This window comes from Nilaparvata lugens, chromosome 3 (assembly GCF_014356525.2).
Source record: "Nilaparvata lugens isolate BPH chromosome 3, ASM1435652v1, whole genome shotgun sequence".
NCBI classification, from domain to species: domain Eukaryota; kingdom Metazoa; phylum Arthropoda; class Insecta; order Hemiptera; family Delphacidae; genus Nilaparvata; species Nilaparvata lugens.
In genome coordinates this window covers 73,373,676-73,395,428 of record NC_052506.1, presented here as the reverse complement: position 1 = coordinate 73,395,428, position 21,753 = coordinate 73,373,676, and the positions used below count along the sequence as shown (strand labels likewise).

Sequence of the window (21,753 nt, the reverse complement as noted above, 5' to 3'; positions counted from 1 at the left end):
ATGGTATGTCTGTATAACTTGTCTATAATGCCAATTCAATTTACAGTGTTCTATTATCTTTGCTATGAAGGAGCCGTTGACTTGGACTCAGTAACTGACTGTAATGAGAAACATTCATTGGAAGTTCAAATTATGGAATTTGGACAAATTCCTAAGCAAATATTTGATAAGCCTCACCCGCAAAGGAATCCGAAAAGTGGAATTCCGAAACCTTTAGCAGAAAACAAAGGTGAGCTTCCATTAGATCCTTTAACAATTAGCTAGCCAACATATTATTCTCCAGACATTTTGTATTTATATATGTTTTGTTTTAGACTACCATGAAGTAGTATTCATTGAGGCTGTGCAAAGGCTAGAAAAAACTCTCTACTGGTGACATTTTTCGAAGTTTTTCGAATTGTATACTGTCAAGCTATCAAAATGGAAAAGTTTTCACATGAATTTTTTTTCTCCAATCATTACTTTTTGAGATATGAGTGCATAAAGTTTAAATTTTTGGGACAGGTCATTTCAAATTCGGTAAGAAATAAATCCATGAAATTTTGAGAATAGATTCTCCATTGTATTGTTGATCGAATAAAACAAAAATATTCCAAGAATATCAATTTTTGAGAAAGTTATTTTTGTTCATTTTTGGTAAATTGAATAACTTTCTCAAAAATTGATATTTTCAAAAAAAATTTGATTCAATCAACAATAGCCTACCAAGAAGAATTTATCCTCAAAATTTCATAGATTTATTTCTTACCGAATTTGAAATGACCTGTCCCAAAAATTTAAATTTTATGCGCTCATATCTCAAAAAGTAATGATTGGAGAAAAAAAATTTCATGTGAAAACTTTTTCATTTTGATAGCTTGATAGTACGGTATACAAATCGAAAAACTTCGAAAAATGTCACCAGTAGGAAGTTTTTTTTAGCCTTTGCACATCCTTAAGGAGTATATTTTTCTGTAGTTTATATTAAATATCAATAATAAATAAATTCAATGGTCAAAGTGAGGACATCTCAACTTCATTAAAAGCTGGCAAATGAGGCGAACTGGACATTTTGGAATAGAGACAGTGAAAATAGACTGAGGAGAGTTGTAATTTTCAAGTAAATAGTTAATCTGGAAAGGTTCATAAATGTATCACACGACTTATGAAAAGCCAATGTTCAGTTTTGCAAATTTTATACTAGACGAATTAAAATGCTGTTTGTTACAAAACAAATGTTAGTGGTCTCATAAGTTTGCGGATGTACAGTTTTATTTGCGTGTTTAATAAAATTACGTTAATTGGGTGAAAATTAATGGTGGCTTTTTAAAATAACGGTTCGAGTGGTAGATGCTGTTAATAAGGGGCGACAGTTGAACAAATCTTTGTTTTTGAACAAAGTTTTCGTACAGTGTAATAAGTTATTGTGTTATCATCCAAATGATGTAAACGCCGTGTTGGATGATTGTTAGAGTTTTTTGATCTCGTTTTAAACAATAATCCATTCAACTCTGCCTTGAGTATTGAAGTTTCCATGTTCATCTCATATCCACTCATCAAATAGTCTAAATATTGATGTGGAGTATGGCTAAGTTTTGTACAATAGCAAACTTATTCATAACTGCCATTCAAATTTTGTAATGTATTATTGAAATTAATTGATGAGTATTTTCGAATCATTTAATAAACAAACTCAATTAGTTAATGTTTAGGTACTCATGTACAATTAATTACCGTATATTTTTTCAGTTGTAAGAAGAACTCTAAATTTCGATTTGAAACAGAGGATATGTACACATAAAGATGCAGTGACTGCTGTGTTGGTATCGAAACAGGATGATTCAACGTTGAATGTGTTCTCTGCTGGTAGAGATGCCATTCTGAAGATACATTCGCTGACTGCAGACGGAGAGAGCCACGCACTGATGTCGGCTGCTCTCTCTATGTCGAGTATGGCTCTCTCTTCCATTGCCCTTCTGCATGGTACCAGCTCTTTGGCTCTTGGATCCTGGGATTCGTCAATGTAACTATTACTTCCATACCATTTTAATTCACGTTTTATACCGTATAAAATTACGTTGGTATGGTGAAATTATAAGTAGTACGGCTTTGATGAGTTATAACTTGACATTTATATCTTACATTTTTAAGTAGTACGGTTTTGATAAGTTAAATCTTGACATGTATAATAATATGTCAGCTTTGATCATTCAACTTGAAGAATGTTGTGTATTCAATATCTTCTTCTTTGTCACTCCCGAGTGTGCCTTTAAAGCGTTGGGGTAGCCTCAGTCCATTTCTTCCATGATTCCCTATCCATCGCCATTCTCTTCATCTCTGGAACAGTATTTCCTCTTCTCCGTCTTATCTCCGCAATCCGGTTCTCATCTTTGACGTCCCACTGCTCTCCTTCCTTGCACACTCTCATTCACATACTGTTTTGCTTTGCAATCATCCCCCATTCGCTGTAAATGTTCATACCTGCCCAACTGCCTCATTTCTATCCTTTCATTGACATCTTTCAAGCCCATTTCTTCCCTTATTCTAGTATTCCTTACTCTATCCCTTCGTTGCGATAAGATGAATTGTGAGTGAAAGACACGACAGTTTGTGCTCTGCAAAGTTTACAGTTTCTAGTGGTGATTTCGCAGAGTATCTTCCTGAATTTTGGCAATCTGTAGGATTTTGTGGTTCTGTATTATTCAACCTTACTCTGAACTCAGTAGGTATTTTTAATAGTTTACTATTTCAATTTTTCGTTGCTGAAATTACTACACCAAAGCAAACAGGTTCGGTTGACACAAGTACAGGCTGTTATTAAAGATAAGGTCGTGGACAGAAAGCTCAGATCGAATTCTTTTTCTTCTGCTTCTACTCCTCTTCCTGAGTAATATCTCGGAAACAGCCGATATCAGCCCGGCGATATTGAAGTCTATCGATCTATCTTTAGCATCGTATTTTGAAAGTGACAAATTGTTGGAAAGGGTATCTGCTCTTGTTAAAACAATGATCAACGAATTCACTGGTGGGTTATCGGCCTCACTCCAAGCTGCTAATAAAACTATTAATGATTAGAAGGAGGAAGTGGTGACTTTGAAAAAGCGCATCGAGGAAAGTGATTCGATTCTTCACGAAAGATTGGATAACTATGAACAGTACAACCGCCGTAATAATTTGAAAATATTCGGCGTTCCTGAGAGAGGAAGGAGAGGGGGAGTCCACCGACAACGTTGTTATTAGCATTATTAAGCGGAAATTGAAGCTCAATATCAATGAATCTCATATTGAGCGTTCACATCGACTTGGGAGAAAGCCCAATGCCTGTATCTGGTGACACCAATCCCTTGACTCGTCCGCGACCGATCATCGTCCGCTTCTCTAGCTATCGCCATCGGAAAGATATATTTGCAAATAAAAATTACTAAGCGGTACCTCAATCGTTGTTAGGGAGGATCTCACTAAATAAAGAATGAACGTATATCGGCAGGCTATTCAAATGTTCGGTCGAAATAAAGTCTGGACTTTGGACGGTGTTATCCATTACATTGATGGGGACGGAGCTAGAAGATCTACCGTTCGAGGTTTCGTTGAGGATGTTCATTGAATAAACAGTGAGGACTCAGTGACTGGACTATTAATAATTATATGATGCTTTCTTTTACAATGTCGTTTCTTTGATATCTTTATTTTTATTAATATTATATTTTTATCATTTCCTTGCTTTATTTTGTTCTCTCATTTCTGTATGAAGTTTTTTCTTCCTTATAGCATTGAATTTAAATTTCTCTATACAAGTATTTTATTTTTCTGAATTCTTTGACTCTTCACTTAATTATTTATTCTACTTACTTGATTACTTATATGTGATTACTTACTTAATACTTATTTACTTGATATGTGAACGATAAGATGCTGTGTTCTTTGTCAATAATGTTTTCTTAATATCAATATCTTCATTGATTGTATCTTATTTTTTCCTAACCGTAGGGACGGTACCTGCTTATTTTGTTCTTATCATTTTTCTAGGACTCTCTTCTTTAGAGTATTGTAATCCAATTTTGCTCTCTTTCAATCTTTTATGTGTTCAAGATTCTATACAACTCTTAACGTTTCACTTAAACTTGACTCGTCTCATTTGTAACACAACAAAAATATGTTGCCTTCCTTTTCCATTTTCAGCGTATTCACCCATTTCTCATTAATCTTTTTGTCATAGAGCGCAAACTCTTTTTATGTCAAATACTAAATCATGAATCCCGATTTTGAATGTAAATATATTTCATCAGTGGATGAGTATAATGAATACATGTGTAGTAAAGATGGAGTTACTTTCTTCCATATGAATATCCATAGTGTGAATAGAAACTATGACGAGTTATTATTATATTTGAATAATATGTCAAGGAAACCGGACTTTATAATTCTCTCCGAAGCTTGGATTCAGCCAGATCAGAATATTGATGTGTTGAAATTGAGGGCTATGCCTCTGTGTCTGCTTGTGCAGATGATGGATGCGGTGGCAAAATAATTTATCATAAACAAAATGAGTTTTCTTGTAACCTAGTATAGAGTAATGTTGAAGGATCTGGTTCCTTGGTCTTAAATTGTGCTTACAATGATGTTAAATTTACTGTTGTTGGAATTTATAGATGGCATAGAGTCGCAGTTGACCGTTTTTAGATAGCTATGATACATTTCTGCAGGACATAAACAGTGATATATTGATATGTCTTGGTGATTTCAACATCGATCCTAATAGGCCTGATAGGGTTGCGGAAAAATATCTTGAGATAATAGCCTCGCTTTTTGTGTAGTTGAGAAGTTGATATTGTGGCAATTATTCATATTGAATGAAAAAGACTAAGAAATTGTCAAAAACGCATAGTCACACGAGTATCAATATTGATTACATTTTCAAGACCTACCGAGGCTAATATTGAATGAAAAAGACTGAAAAATTGACAAAAACCACAGATTTATTGATACTTAGAAAGACCGGTTTCGGTTATTACACCATTGTCAATCTCTGATAAACAGAGACATGACAATGGTGTAATAACCAAAACCGGTCTTTCTAAGTATCAATAAATCTGTGGTTTTTGACAATTTCTTAGTCTTTTTCATTCAATAATAGCCTCGGTAGGTCTTGAAAATTTAATCAATATTGATACTCGTGTGACTGTGCGTTCTGCAACATGCATCGATCATATCCTGTTCAAAGGTATGCCATCTTCATCTGTGCGGTCTGCAGTTGTTGAGGCTGCTATAAGTGATCATAGAGCAATTGATCTCTCTACTGCTCTCGCCAAGCCAAAGGCCAATTCCGAGCAAAAAATATTTGAGAGGATCGACTGGGAACGTCTAATAGTGTACTAGAGCATGAGAGTTGGTCGGCCATCTATGAATCTGTTCACACCGACATGGCTTATGACAGCTTCTGCTCTATATTAGATGATGCTATTCGGACATCCAAGCATCAAATCAACTTTAAAAATCACAGGGGTAGACTTTTGAAGCCTTGGATGAGGGAGGGTCTGTGTGAGGCGATAGCATCGAGGGATAGGTTATATAGGAGGCTTAAAAATGATCCAAGTAATGTTAGGCTGAGACATGAATTTGTTAAACTCAGATGTAAGATTAAGCAGTGGATAAGAAATACCAAAGAGAAGTACTACTTTGATTGTTTTGAACGCACAAAGGGGGATTCCAAAAAGCAATGGAGACTGATAAATGTGTTGGTAGGTAGAGGTTCATCAAAGCAAAGTGTTTCAAAAGTTGTAAACAACAATGAAGTAGTAGAGGATGAACAGGAAATTGCTGATTTATTCAATAATTATTTTATTGATTCTCCCAAGTCAGTTGCCCCACCACCTTTCCCATCATCATCAATTGATGATTACTACAACTCATTCAGGGATGATCGCTGTACCATTGTATCATTCAGGGATGATCGCTGTATTCATTGTACTGGTCTCCAATTCACTCCATGGAAATTGATGTAATTATTCGTAGTTTGAAGAACTCAAAATCCCCAGGCATTGATGGATATAGCTCAGATAAAAAAAATCATTGGGATAAAATTCATTGGGGAAATTCACAGTATTTGCATATGACACAGCCCTATCCTATGGAGCTGGATCAGATGTTGAGCTATATGGAGACATGTCCCATGATTTAAAACTATTGTCTCTATGGTTCAGTTTCAACAAATTAAGTCTCAATATCGAGAAGATTTCATATCTGAAAAATATCTGCCATATCAATAGTCCAGTTCTTGCTCACATATTCAACTTGAGTCTCTCTGAGGGCACTTTGCCAAGTAAACTAAAGATGGCTAAGGTTATACCAATTCCAAAGAAGGGAAACTCTAAGGATGTTCAGAATTATAGATCCATATCACTGTTATCCATTTTTGCAATTCTGTTCGAAAAGTTAATAAAGGTTCGAATGATGTGCTTTTTGAATTCATTTAATTTTTTCTCAAAGAACAAGTTTGGTTTCAGAGAGGGCTTGGGCACTGAGCTGGCTCTGAGAAAATTCATTTCAGATATTTCAAACAACATCAACAGAAAGGATATGAAAAGAGTTGCTGGAATGTTCTTGGACATCCGGAAGGCATTCGATACTGTGAATTATGAGATTCTGCTGCGAAAACTGAAGCTGGCTGGCGTGCGTGGCTTGCCCTTGGCGTGGTTCCATTCGTATCTACATGGACGTTCTCAAGCTGTGAAGGTGGGCTTCAAAATGAACTCTTTTCAGGAAATGACCTGTGGAGTTCCCCAGGGATCAGTTTTGGGGCCGATTTTGTTTTTTATTTACATCAATGACCTCTACTCAGGCCCCTTCAAGGGGAAATTCACAGTATTTGCATATGAGCCCTATCCTATGGAGCTGGATCAGATGTTGAGCTATATGGAGACATGTCCCATGATTTAAAACTATTGTCTCTATGGTTCAGTCTCAACAAATTAAGTCTCAATATCGAGAAGATTTCATATCTGAACTTTGGAATAACTTGTCCTTTTAGACTTCTCAGCGCCCTGAAATTCCACAGGGTTGGATGTGCTGATGATCATTATGGATGTGGGATAAAGATATCCCAGGTAATCAAATATCTTGGCCTATCGGTTGATGATAATATGATATTGATTCTATGAAGAAATATTCTCGATGCCTACTACACAGATTGCATCATTTGAAAAGATTGTGTCCAAGGTTCGTTTTAAGGAATATCTATTTTGCATTGTCTCAATCTCGTCTCTCTTATGGACTGGTGTGCTGGGGCAGCACATATATGACTCACCTGAAATCACTCATCAGTCTTCAGAAGTCTATGATCTGCCTCATTGATGGAGGATGTAGACGTGGGGACTTGTTGAATCATTGTCATCATTGGATGTGATGCCTCTAAGATACTTGTATGTCTTCAAAGTAATCACTCAGTTGTTGAGTGGTTCTGAAGATGGCGCGGCGCGTTCATCCAACAGAAAGGCATTACAGTACAAGAGTAATGGAGAGGCTATGCACTCCAAGGCCGTTTTTGACATTTTTCCAAAAATCTTCCCTCTTCTTGCAAGGCAGATTTTACAGCAGGTTGCCTCGAGACATCATTGATTCAGCATTCCTGAGGCATCGTTTCAAAATCAATCTTAGGAGGGTTTTGCTTACTCATTGTATTGATGAGATTGAGGGTTGGTATAGGGTGGTTGATTGATTGTTGTCTGGATAATGATGAGTAACTAACTACTTAATGTATCATTCATTGCTGTTTTTTTCTTTCCTTGGGTAAGGAAAGTATTGCTTTCCGAAAAAAATTAAGGTACCCCAATTTCTAAATTTCTATACGTTTCAAGGTCCCCTGAGTCCAAAAAAGTGGTTTTTGGGTATTGGTCTGTATGCGTGTGTGTGTATGTGTATGAGTGTATGTGCGTCTGTGTACACGATATCTCATCTCCGATTTAACGGAATAACTTGAAATTTGGAACTTAAGGTTCTCACACTATGAGGATCCGAGACGAACAATTTCGATCAAATGCAATTCAAGATGGCGGCTAAAATGGCGAAAATGTTGTCAAAAACAGGGTTTTTCGTGATTTTCTCGAAAACGGCTCCAACGATTTTGATCAAATTCATGCCTAAAATAGTAATTGGAAAGCTCTATCAACTGCCATAAGTCCCATATCTGTAAAAATTTCAGGAGCTCCGCCCCATCTATGCTAAGTTTGATTTTAGATTCCCAATTATCAGGCTTCAGATGCAATTTAAACAAAAGAGATTGATCATGAAAATCTCTACAATTAATGTTCAATAACATTTCCACCTAAAATTGATAATAAGCTAAAAATTTGAGAAAATGTGATTATTCAATTGCAAACTGTTGATTCTATTAAATCATTCACTATGAAGAGATAGCAGACCTCGTGTGTCTACAGCGTTATTGTCCTGTCACCAGCTGGCTCAGTTCTTTGAATAGTAGACTTGAGATGCGCGGGAACACTAGCGCCAGGTGATCAATTTTCATAACGGCAAGGAAAGTTGTGTGAGTGCGCCACACCAGATTTTTTTCTTTTCCTTTACAAACAGAAATTCTCAGTTTCTATTATTCTTTATTTCTCTTCTTAATAATAATTTCATTTCCTTTTTTTTTGGTTATTGGGATTTTAACACTCCCATGGGCACTCTTTATAACACTGCATAAAGACTTATCTTAACTCCTGAGCGCGGACGAAAATATTATATTTTTTTGCGCTTAGTAAAATTTCTCAAATCATTTTTTAAATTATAAGTATTATTGTATACATTTATATATATTTTCCTATTTATACATTCTTGATAAACTAAGCTCATGTTATATGATTAATTCTCATTTTTTGTTTATTAAGGATTTTTCTGATTATATTTTCTGTGATGTATACTATTTTCTTTGAAATTTTAATTGTTTTTATTGACAAAATGAATTTGAAAAAATAAAAAATAAATTTGAATTTGAAAATTTGAATCTTGTCTTTCCAACAGTTTTTCTATGGCACTTCATTTCCACTGTCCTTATCTTGTTTTCATGAGATGATTTCATTGGCCAGCTTCCATAAAGCAAGATAGGTTCAATAACTGTCCGATTTATTTGATTCTCAATCTTTCTATCAAGTTTTCTTTTTCAAATAAACAATCTTTTGTTGCATAATAGGCGGCAGTTCCCTTCTCACTCTGTTGAGAACCTCCCTATGTATTTTCCCACCCTCTGAAAAAACTGTACCAAGGTATTCATATTTCACTACCTGTTCCATATCCTCCCCACCATAACTTACACATTATCTCTCATTCCCTTTGACGAATCCATGACCTTGCTTTTCTTTACATTGAGAATCATTTGCCTCAATTTCAACTCCTCTGCCCATTCAGTTACAGACAGCTGTAAGTTTTCTCTTGTGTCGCAAATAAGGACAATATCATTAGCATGTCAGGAGAATTGTTCCAATTGGCATCATATTCCAGTATCTCACCAACATATTTTGTGTCCTTCTCTTACATATTTTGTGTATTTCATCCATTACCAGTATGAATAGCAGTGGGCTGAGGCTGTCACCCTGCAAACTCTTCCGACATTCCTCCACCCGTGCGGACCCTTGCCACCATTCCCTCATTCACACTAATAATAGCTGCTTTAATTAGCTTCGTGGTACTCTCTTCTTATTGAGCACATTCCATATTAGCTTCCTTGGAACTGTGTCAAAGGCAGCCTTCAAATCCAGAAAGGTCAAATACACATTCCTTCCCTTCTCCAAAATTTTGAACATATACTTCTAAGGGAGGAGATATGCTCCTGAGTTTGTTTGCCTGGTCTAAATGCCGCCTGTTCATCTTCCAAATCTTCTTCCACCACTTTGCGCAGCCTTTTCTCAAGTATGCTTGTATACATTTTCATGACCACCTGGGTTAAGCATACAGATTTATAGTTATCACATTGAGTGGTGGGACCCTTCTTATGAATTGGGATGATAATATTCTTTCTCCTCTGCATAGGGACTCTTTCTATTCTTTCTATTCAATATCGATTCACCTAAATAGCTGGTTTTTTCACCAAAATATTTTAATAATATCTTAAGAATAATCGTCGAACTTGTAAGTACTAGAAAAGGACCAGTACTTGATTTAATATTCTGTCGTTGTATGAAAATCTGACAATTAACATTAACAGTGTCATTACAACTGGGTGTGTTCATAAGACACCCCAGTCAATTACTATTCACAGTGAAAAAATTCACAAAAGTGAAGACTATATCAATCATCGGTGCTTTATTACCCCTCGCTTTGACTATGACCAGGATCCTGGATTGGTAGTGTCACATCTTGCTAGTGTTATATCAAGTCCTCAAATGAGCTTCCCAGGAACTCATCAAAGGAATAGAGACGATTCTCTTCCAGCCATGTCTTCATGGTCCTTGCAAATTTGCCTGCTTCTAAATCCCTGATTCTCTGTGCCAACCTGTTGTAAATCTTGATTGAGTCTCGAACTTTCTATAAGGTGGCTTGATTCATGCATAGACCTTGATCTTTATTGTACTACTTGTATTAAATATGACGCCATCTTAAGTTTAACTTGACAAACTTAGTCATGTAAAAAAGAGCTATGTTGAAAATTGAAGTTATAGAATTTAACTAGAAATAGAGAAAATATAGTTATTTGAAACCCAATCCTTTTTGGAACACACTATGACTTCCATTTTGTAATTGTTTTTTTCAAATGTATGTGTTAAAATTAATTGAATCAATCCGATAATGATAATTTTATTGGAATCTCTTAGTGAATGTAAAATTTTTGCAGTTTGGTGTACGACTTCGAATGTGGTAGAACCATCGACCAGGTGAACGGGCATGAGGATGCAATCAGTTGTCTGCTGTGGTGCGAGCGCAATAACTATCTAATCTCAGCGTCGTGGGACTGCTGCGTGAGAATCTGGCATATTGCCGACATCAATCCATATAAAACGCTTAAGCCAGCTTCAGCTCTAGTAGCTCAGCTCGAGCATGACTCCAAAGTTACTGCAGTAGCAGTTTCTTGGTAAGATTTAATCTATTTTATAACGTGCTTTAATCTTGAACATTCAGTAAACAATCATTCAAATTCTAATTCATCAAGGATTATGATGTATGAAAATTCGTTTTTTGTGCCTTTGAAAAAATATATGGAGACTACTAATTGAAACCAAGCAATACTTTAGAAAATTGATTTAGTAGATGTAATGTGTTTTGAATTTGACATCCATTTCATAGTGATTTCAAACAATCTTTTAGTTACAGTATTGATAAATAGCTAATGTTTTAATGCACAAACTGACAAAATAATAAGGAATGTGCATGATAAACTTTTATATGTTCATATAAATAAGCCTATTGTGTTGATATACGATTAGATATATAAACTCAGTCCTATATTCATCTTACTTACTTCACTTTCATTGGCGCTGAAGTCCAATGTGGACCTTGGCCTCCTGCACAATTCGCCTCCAATCGTCTCTCCTCTCCGCCACATTCTCCCATCCTCTGACGCCCAAAACACGCAAATAGGCCCTCACATCCTCCAGCCATCTCCTCCTGGGCCTTCCTCTTCTACGCGTACTAATCATATTACTTTTTAACAAATTATTATCCATTCTCTGGACATGCCCCAACAATCTCAACCGTTGCGCCTTGATAACTCGTACTATATCTTCTGGTCCCTTTAAATTGGCAATCTCTTCATTATTTCTAATGCGCCACCCATATTCTGCTCTGACTGATCCCATGATACGCCTTACCAACTTCTTACCTTCATTATTTAGAGTTTGGAGCAAGTCAACCACACCAGCTTCGCTTCTTGATATAAGCACCACATCATCTGCGTACGCATATCCTTGCTTGGACTTTGTTACAATACTGCCGCTTGTCTGCAATGCTTTAAGAATAACATCAAGTGCCAGGTTAAATATAACTGCCGAGAGTGCATCACCCTGCCAACTCCTCCTGACCACCGCAGCATGCGCATTTCCGTGATATGAAGCTTTTGCTCATGTGTTTTCAATGAAGCCCATGTTTCGCCTCCATAGAGTAGAACCGGTCGTATGCATATTTTGTAGACCCTGCCTTTTGTTCTAATGGGCATTCTTGGATCACAAAGGACACCTGTTAGCTCGCGCCATCTGTTCCATGCAGATGTTGTTCTATGTGTTATATCTGCTGTTATTGTGCCATCGTCTGAAATTCCAATGATATCTCAAATTTTCGGCCAATCTCAGTTTTGGATAATTTTGCCAAAATTATGGAAATGATAGTTCATGGACACATTTATCGGAATGTTGAGGGACTCATAAGTATACATCAGCATGGTTTTATATCAGGCCGTTCAACAGTGACCAATTTGGCGAATTTTCTTTCAAGTGCTGGCCCTTTTGTTGAACAACGTGGGCAGGTTATCGTAATCTATCTCGTATGGAAAAAGCATTTTATAAGATGCCACATGATCGTCTCATCAATAAACTGGCTGGTTTTGGATTTAACCATGCTCTCACAACATGGATTTCATCTTACCTCAACTGCAGGAAATTTCATGTAAAATACAACGGTTGCAAGTCTACTGAGTTTGAGTCCTTATCTGGTGTTCCCCAAGGCTCTAATCTTGGACCCCTGCTCTTCAATCTCTTCATAGATGATATAGTGGATGATATAAAATGTGAAACCCTCCTGTATGCAGATGATCTGAAAGTCTTCTGGAATATAAACTCTAGTGAAGATCAACAACGTCTTCAGCAGGATATTGATCAGGTGATCAAATGGTCAAGGGAAAATTCAATGTCCATGAATACTAAAAAGACATTGGCAATGACATTCACCAGAAAAACTGTCCCACTTATACTACATACAAGATTGAAGGGGAAGATGTCAGAAGAGTAAATAGTGTTCAGGATCTGGGAGTTCAATTTGATCCCAAGTTACTGTTCACTTCACAGTTGTGGCCAAGGCTAGAAAGAAGCTTGGCATCATGAGGTGGATTTCGAGTGGATTTCCAAAATGCCAATACACTGATGTGTCTCACAGCACTTGTGAGAAGTCATCTGGAATACGTCTCGGTGATCTGGAACCGGGATAGACTTTGCAAATCTGTCATGCTGGAAGGGATACAGAGGAAATTCGTTAAGTACTCGATGCGACACTTCATTCCAGGCTCAGAAGACTTATCCTACAGGGAGCTGTGCTTGGCCATAGACTTGGAAAACTTGGAATGGCGGAGGAAGAAGATCGATGCCATGTTTATACATGCTTGCCTCCATGGTCAAATTACCGTTGGTGAACGTGGAACCGACTTGATTGTACCGACTCGACATTTTAGACGGTTTCATGTGTTCAAACTCGTTATACGAAGCTACACAGCGCCAGTAGAAAGAAGCATTGGAAGTGCAAATAAACTTTCTAAAAGAATGGACTTTTACGTGCCAGTGAAGATTTTTAAAGCAAATCTTAAGTCTCTTACAGAGTATATTTTTTAATGCTGGAAAATTGCTATACTGTTCATTTGCACGTCACAATTTCACGACACAAAGTTATTTGTTATTTTGAGCAACTCAACGACATTTATTTCAATGTACCTGAACTTTTTCTCTTTTCATTTTTGACTTGTGCAACTTACAAAGGCCTTGAGCTGTCATTCTGCACGTTAAAAACCTACTATTATTTCGTATATTTAGATGTGTTCTAACTTGTCTATTTGTTCAAATAAAGGTATTATTATTATTAGAATAAGAGATTTTTTACTTCAGAGATTCTGTCGCGTCAAGTTATGCTTCAACTTGAAGCAGCTTTCCACTTATTTAAAATGCTGAATTCGATAGCAAACCTGTCGGAATAGATTGGTCTTTTGTAAAAAATCTATTGAGTGATTCAAATAACGTGGCAGAAATGAGGTCTCTTCTGCCTACTTTTTATTATTACTATCCAAAAATTATGTAAAAATGATTCTAGATTGGTCATTGTTTCTATTCATTTGCACAATCAATTATTTACATTTTATCATCAATTATGACTTACATTATAAAAACTAGAAATTTATAATGTTCCTGTATTTTTAGATTGATTTCTATAGTTTTGCAGGTTTGTTGCATAGTGAGATCGGACTCCCCGATTTGTTGTATAATCCAATATTATTTGTGTATTTCTTCAGTTTTTCTACAACGTGAGTGAAATGAAAGTTATAAGTTTTCAGCTGCATCATCAATGCATGCCTTCAGGACTAACCCTGAATTGTAACTTGGAAACTTCAAGGGAAGCAACCTTCCCAGGGGGTGATAATTCAATAAACGTTTCTCTTTCGCGAAAATCCATTGAAAAGCTCGAGTTCATCTTATGTTCGTTCCTCTGTATTTATTTACTACGTGTATTTTGATGTCAACCTTGAATTTGTTCACTTCAATCTTCACAGAGTTGTAACCGTTTTTTGAACTTTCTCAGGTGCCTTTGTCTAAGTGAGAGCATATTCGTTGTTGGTGGAAGCAGGGGAAGACTATTTGTTTGGGATTTTGTAAGGATGTCATTAATGCAGCAAATCGATGCCCATAAAGGTAAGCAATCGTATTTGACAAGGGTTTATTTAAATCTTCTATTGAAGATTAATTTGGTATCCAGGCCTATTATAGATTGTTTTTTCAGGGTTTAATCAATTTGTTTCCAATAAGTTTTTAATAAAACTTGAGAAGTTTTCTATTTCAATAGCTATATTATCAGTTATACTTAAGGTTAAATGTGTGTCACACTTTTTAGCAATTATTCATTGCTACTAAAAAGTGTTAGGCTGGCCAGAAACGACAAGACATGCATGATGTACACACATGTTCATCATGCATGTCCTGTCGTTGGTGGCCAGCCTTAGTGACAACATCAATTTGGTTTTTCATAATTTTCATATTCATCTCATCACTATTTTAAACTCGTTCCAGAAGTAGCAAATTGTCTCAAATTCAACTTCTTTTTTGATTGTCTGGAAAAAGAACCTACAAACTATAGTGAGGTCCACGTCACAATGGCAGTGGAGAAAGATAGGAGAAAAACGTTACCGATCCTCTGTCTTGGCAATGCCTTCTATATACGGTGGCTAATAGAGGTTTATTGATTTAATATTAACGGTTCATTCTCGTTTAAAATAATCAATTATATCAAATAATCAAACACTGCCATTATAACGTGGACCTCCTATAGCAGACTAGAACTTAAACTCAGGAGCTGACTCTCCAGTTAAACGGTCTCAAGAACGCTCTCCATTTAAACAGTAATGTTCTCAAGAAATGAAATTGCATTATCATCTACCTCTTTCTGTCTTGAACTCTGGCGGCCTTTAGCACAAGCACAAAAATGTTTATGAAGATAGGGCTGGTTGAGAAGTGATATTCTATCACCAAAATTCATATAGTAAGGTAACAATGAGAATTGATTAAATTACCAATTTCATGTGAATGTTGTGTATATGAACAACAATGACTAACATAACATACCGAGCTTAAAAACATTTTTGTGATGTTTCAGAGTTAGTTTTTGAAACTTTTGATTTACTTTTTGCAGATGCAATTTCTGCAGTGGCAGTGTTTGATAAAGGCGAAAATGTTAATATAATTACTGGAAGCAATGATCGCAGGCTAATCTTATGGCAGAACTAATTCGAAGGCCATCTGAAAGTTTAACATTAGGCATATCGTATTTTAAATGAAATATCTACTGTTGATTTTTTAAATTATGTTGATATTATATTTTTTATAATGTACACGTTATCATCTTGAAGATTTTAATTTTATCGAGACGTTTGTTTCTCAGTTATTTAATAAAATGTTCAATATTAAACCATGAATAATTTTTTCTACTTTTACTTCTTTGGTATTTACTGTAAAGGTGCAATTCAATAGCGTCGTCTCGAGACGCGCAGTTAGAGCCGCCACGGCTAGAGCACATAACTGATAAATTCATTAGATTCTATGATTAATTGGATTTTTATGTTTTACAAACGTTATGGCAGCAAATGAACAAGAAGTGTTGGCTACTATATTGCTTTTACGATTCATATCTAATGAATCATAGAATCTATTATGGTTAGATTCTCAACCTATATGGTTAAATTTATAGGTTATGCACTGTAGCCGCGGCGGATCTAGACACGCGTCTCCAGACGCCGCTAAGGAATTGCACCTTGAGACACATCCGAATAAAGACACGCTAATAATATTTGTCTGGAATAGGTCACACGTTTTTATTCAAACTGTATTAGTTCAGTCACACCCTGTCATCGTGTTCATCCTAACACTTAGGGCCAAGCCACACGAGTCGACAACTTTCTCTTGATTCGACGACCCAATCAGCCAATCGGAGAGCTTCCTGTTCTGACGTGCCAACTGAGACTTCTGGCCTGTGGTTGGGACCGTAGGGTCAAAGCATAATGGAGCGGAAAAGATAGCTGACAGTGTTCAAAATAATGCATCCAAGGGTGTGTGCACATTGAGAATGGTTAGGAGTTCCGAGTTCTGCGGTCCAAGTTCTTTATATGAACAACATGACGGTGGTCAAATTAAAGCGTTTTAGGTTGATTTCTCAATAATTGAAGATAAACAAGATACTATTAGACAGAGAGCTAGTATCTGTAGCTTTAGTATCAATTTAATAATGTGATAAGTGTTTCTCTATCTCTCATTCGTACTAATTCAAATAGGCCTACTCAGTTTCCAAGAACGCGGAACTCAGAACACCTGACCGCACTCTGCGTTCACATACCCTAGTGTTTTGCCTCCTTCTTTCTTCGCCACTCCACTATGAATACATCCATTATTTTTCAATATTCTCCGCTCCGCTACTATAATTTGATCCTTAATTTTTTTGTATTGATGGTGTTTAATTTTTTCAAAACTGAAAACTTGAATGTTTTATCATAGAGTATTATTCTATCATGATCCATTAATAATATTCGTATGGCGTTTATTGATTGGGAGTCCCAGACGGAAGTTCCACCTCACCCGTATATACAATTTAAAGATGCAATTCCTTAGAGGCGTGACTAGACGCGCTGCTAAAACAGACGTGTGGTCAAGCGTTTTGAGACGCGTGTTTAGAGTCATCACGTGAATATAAAATCTAAGAAATTACACCTTAACCCGTTAATGGGCCTCATTTCTGTTATAAATCAGTCGGATCTGACAATAAAACATGCTCATTCATGAGCAAATTTGAAATTTACACATGTTTGAATAATGATTATTGGTACATTTAAATTTGATATTATTGGAAACTAGTAACAGCGAAGTAATAATCTACAAGTCTATTTAACATAGCCACCTCAAAAAGAATGTCCTGCCCAGGAAGGCATCGCATGAGGACATTATATCCACCGTAGTAATGTTGATTCAGTCAACTGCCAGCGAGAGTTGAAAGAAACAGTGAAAAGCGAGAAGTTAAGAAGTCCAAAATAGTTTAAAATTGCTTCAGACATTTTTCCATTGTTTCTTCATTTTAGGGTTAAAATGAGTTTAGCTGGTAAGTCCTTCCTGACGGGCACGTAACTGCAGCAGAATTACGCCGTGCCATGCGGCAGAATAGGCTAATTGAAATAGAATGAATGACAGTATTCTTCTATTGCTCATTTTCACTGCCGATACGTGACTTCACATGCTGCATACTGTAGCGAAAGTCCGTATCTGCAACGTTAGACTGCCGCTGCAATTTGCTGCATGTGCGGCGTTTTCTGTCACTGCAATCCGCTGCTGAATTGATGCGGTAGTTTGCTACTCGTTTTGCCATAACAAACTAAGACCTAAGTTTACGCTGTTGCCAACTGGTTAGGTAGGCATGGCGTTGAATTAAGGCAGACTCTCACAACCTCTATCAGTATCAGTCACCGGTACCGTGAGAGAGTACGATCTGGGAGGACCTGATCCACTGCCCCTGGTGCACCGGGGCAGACTAACCGCGTTCCATGGGAGCTTTTGACAGTTCATAAACCGGTCGCCATCTTTGATTATCCTGCACCGGTGCAGAATTCATGGACCGGTCGGAAACATATGATCCACAAAAAGCTAACCGGAACCGGAGAGCTCCTATTGGTCAAAAGTTTTAGCGTCATAGGAAGTGAACAGTAGGTGCCTACGAAAAAGGTAAAAGTAAGAATGGAGGAACAAAGGAAATATGAGGTACTTTATTCTTTTGAAAATATATTATATCCCATTATAAAGAACGAGGAAGAAAATTCATTATTGGCGGGTAAGTTTATTTTGTATGAAATTATCGATAATTAACTCTCAGTTTGGTATGACTATCTTATTAAAATAAGTTATGTATGTGTTCATTACGGGATCTATCCAAAAATGCCTTGGCGTTGATTGGGAAATTGTAAATATTAACGCTTTGTTAATATTACATAAGGACATGAACATAAAATAAATTAATTTACTCACACTAATTGTAGAATAGAAGAGAGCATAGGCTAAGTTTGTTTGAGAGCATAAGCATGTTTGTGTTTTGTAAGACATAGCATACATTTGTGTGAGACCAAACAAGCTCCAGTGTTTACACACAATAAAATAGATTTCAAAAGTGCTCGCCAAACTGCATGGATCGATTCATGTCAGCCATCCCATGGGAACACCATTGGTGCACCATAAAAAGCTGGTTTGGCAGCCATTTTGTGGTGCACCAGGGGCAGTGGATCTGGTCCTCCCAGAACCTACTCATTATTATTCCCATAAGATCTAATTAGACTATTCATACTTGCTCATCCTGCTTGAGTAGGAATAGTCCAATTAAAACTCATAGTGCCGGTTAAATTTTAATCGTGATTAATTCCACGAGAACCAATCAGAGAAGCCGTCTTAACAAAAAGGCCTTCTCTGATTGGCTCTCGTATATTTAATTACGGTTAGAATTTAACCGGCTTTTGTGCAACCGGGCCATAGAAATTATATTTTTACTGTGCCGGCCACTTTCACTGATATATGGGAATATAGCATGTATGACGTGACATAGAATATTACAATGCCATACCAATCTAGCATTGTTTGCGAGAATGGAATCCAGGTACGGTATGTGGGAATATGTCTTAAGAGAAGGCTGTGCTATAGTGAGTTCCACGTTATAATGACAGTATTTGATCAACTTTGGTTTTGCTATCCTTGTCTATCATTCGACAAAGTCGGTAGTACTATACTTTTCTAGGTCCACAACGATACGAGTTATGTTTTTGACAGTGTTGAAATATAATTAATTAATGAAGAGAATCGGCATCGATATTCTTCTATCTTTATCCACTGCCATTATAACGTAGACCACACTATAGCTGAACGGGTTGTATAATAGGCTAAAATACCAACCTGATGTTTGTCATTAATCTTTCTAACACATTCAGATGTTGAATAGGGCTACTTTATATGGGCCGCGGAATCCAGCATTGGGACCTACGATACATAGATCAAGATCAATAAAGGAGGTTAAGACGGGTTCAACCATGTAATCACTTTTTACTTTCCTTGCCCTATTACCATAGGTAAGGAAAGTATTGCTTTCCGAAAAAAAATAAGATACCCCATATATTTCTATACGTTTCAACGTCCCCTCTGAGTCCAAAAAAGTGGTTTTTGGGTATTGGTCTTTATGTGTATGAGTGTATGTGCGTCTGTGTACACGATATCCCATCTCCCAATTAACGGAATGACTTGAAATTTGGAACTTAAGATACTTACAATAAAGATCCGACACGAACAATTTCGATCAAATGCAATTCAAGATGGCGGCTAAAATGGAGAAAATGTTGTCAAAACAGAGATTTTGCCATTTTCTCGAAAACGGCTCCAACGATTTTGATTAAATTTATACCTAAAATAGTCATTGATAAGCTCTATCAACTGCCACAAGTCCCATATTTGTAAAAATTTCAGGAGCTCCGCCCCATCTATGCAAAGTTTGATTTTAGATTCCCAATTATCAGGCTTTAGATACAATTTAAACAAACAAAAAAAAAATCGAGTGGAAAAGATTGAGCATGAAAATCTCTACAATTTTTTCTACAAGTTCAGTAACATTTTCACCTACAATTGAAAATAAGCTTGAAATTCGAAAAAAATTAATGTGATTATCCAATTGCAAATATTGTTGGCGACTGTTGATTCTATTACTGTAAATGATTCACTATGAAGAGATGGCAGACCTCGTGTGTCTCCAGCGTTATTGTCCTGTCACCAGCTGGCTCAGATCTTTGTTTAAAAGTAGACTTTAGATGCGCGTGAACACTATAGCGTCAGGTGATCAATTATCATAACGGAAAGAACTGTTGTGTGATGCGCCACACCAGATTTTTGTCTCATTGATTCCGCGGCCCATATATTGAGTGCAGTCAGTTAAAGAACATTAATTATTATTAAATCATTCTATAAGTCAAGATATTGTAGGGTCTAGATTCCCATATAATTATCATTACATATACATAATATGTATATTATATAACAAATATCATTAGGCCCTCAACTTGAGCCCCGTACCGGTTTCAAACAACAAAGCAAGACAGAAACGCTACTACAATAATCCTCTGTTTTAATGAAGAAACAACACTAACAATATATTACAATTTTTCATTGCGGATTTGGGTATCTCTTTAGTAGGATATTAAGTTGCTTATGGGTTAGTTTCTTGGCACCAGGAGTCAAAGATCCAGTCCTGACTAGTTCGATGTGCTTCTTTTTTTCTTCAGCAAAAAAATTTACACAATCTTGAAACTGCTTGGCCTCCTTCAGACATTCTTTATTTTCAAATTCGTTTTTCCTCAAACAGCCAAGTAGAATAAACATTTCATTAGTACATTTCCGTGATTCAGATTTTTCTCCTTTACCAGATACGTAGTTTTTTAGTTTCAAGGGAAGATATTGTTCAAACGGCACAGGAGTTGTCGGATAGTTGATTCTTTTAAGAACAGTCGCTGTATTTTTCATGGCGAGCTAAGATAAATTTTTGTTAAATATTTGAATTAAGAATTTCACTTACTAGTAAATATTATTTGTTTTGGAATTCACTTTTTACTTATTCACTTTTACACTTTCACAGGTCTAATTCTAACCTAAATTATCATATTTTATTATACTCCAAATCCAAAACTCAGTTTCGATTCTTGACTGTCGACTCTCGATACATCGATAATTTCCTCCTACAAACATCGATGTCTACTCTTCAGTACTGTAGATTGCGATAGAGTGTGTCCTGTCTGTATGCAAAATATTGAAGGTTAAATTGATCGATATTAGAAAGTTGCAAATTCATCAGTTGTTCGAAAAATGTACTTTACATGAATAACCAATATTGTAAGGAATAGGAATAATATTGATGTACTTAACATTGTCTAAAGTGCGAGATAAATTTATTTTAACACGGCTCTTTCTCAAAGACGGAGAGGTCCGATGCTCTATCCTCCACTAATCTCTCCCACTACCTAGCAGCATTCTCCTTCTTTCGTGTCTGTGTGAGAGAGCTTTGTTTTGTAACGCTTCGCTCCCCTCCACTGGCAATGTTCCAAAGTGATATGTTTGTGTATGTTATGGAGATGTGTTCATCACAAGAACCTGAAGCGAAATGACACGGCGCATCCAATTGTGCGCAGGATGTCCGTCTGTGACTATGCTACAAACTGTGGAGAGAGAATTGGGTTTCTCCTCTTCATGTTGAAAGTAATTTATCTCGCACATTAGTATTGTAACTTTCTTTTATTTGTGTTTATTATTTGAAATCATCAAAACA

At 36.4% G+C, this 21,753-nt stretch overlaps 2 protein-coding genes across 2 annotated transcripts in view; one reads left to right on the top strand and one right to left on the bottom strand.

Moving 5' to 3' along the window:
* LOC111043612 (protein FAN) overlaps positions 1–15,837 on the top strand; it is a 29,118-nt gene extending 13,281 nt beyond the window's left edge. The window contains exons 12-17 of the mRNA XM_039422888.1: positions 47–229; positions 1,729–2,002; positions 10,802–11,040; positions 13,051–13,322; positions 14,408–14,567; positions 15,562–15,837. Of these exons, the coding sequence (XP_039278822.1) occupies positions 47–229; positions 1,729–2,002; positions 10,802–11,040; positions 13,051–13,322; positions 14,408–14,567; positions 15,562–15,656 (1,223 nt within the window). The 3' untranslated portion in view covers positions 15,657–15,837. The remainder of the gene's footprint in view (positions 1–46; positions 230–1,728; positions 2,003–10,801; positions 11,041–13,050; positions 13,323–14,407; positions 14,568–15,561) is intronic.
* A 4,701-nt stretch (positions 15,838–20,538) lies between these two features.
* Positions 20,539–21,146, bottom strand: LOC120350568. The gene has a single exon (XM_039424514.1). The coding sequence runs from the start codon at positions 20,952–20,954 to the stop codon at positions 20,598–20,600; it is 357 nt and encodes a 118-aa protein (XP_039280448.1). The 5' UTR covers positions 20,955–21,146; the 3' UTR covers positions 20,539–20,597.
* Positions 21,147–21,753: the final 607 nt, after the last annotated feature.

Coding starts and splice junctions, on each gene's coding strand:
- LOC120350568 (XM_039424514.1), bottom strand. CDS start 20,954: ATGAAAAATACAGCGACTGTTCTTAAAAGAATCAACTATCCGACAACT.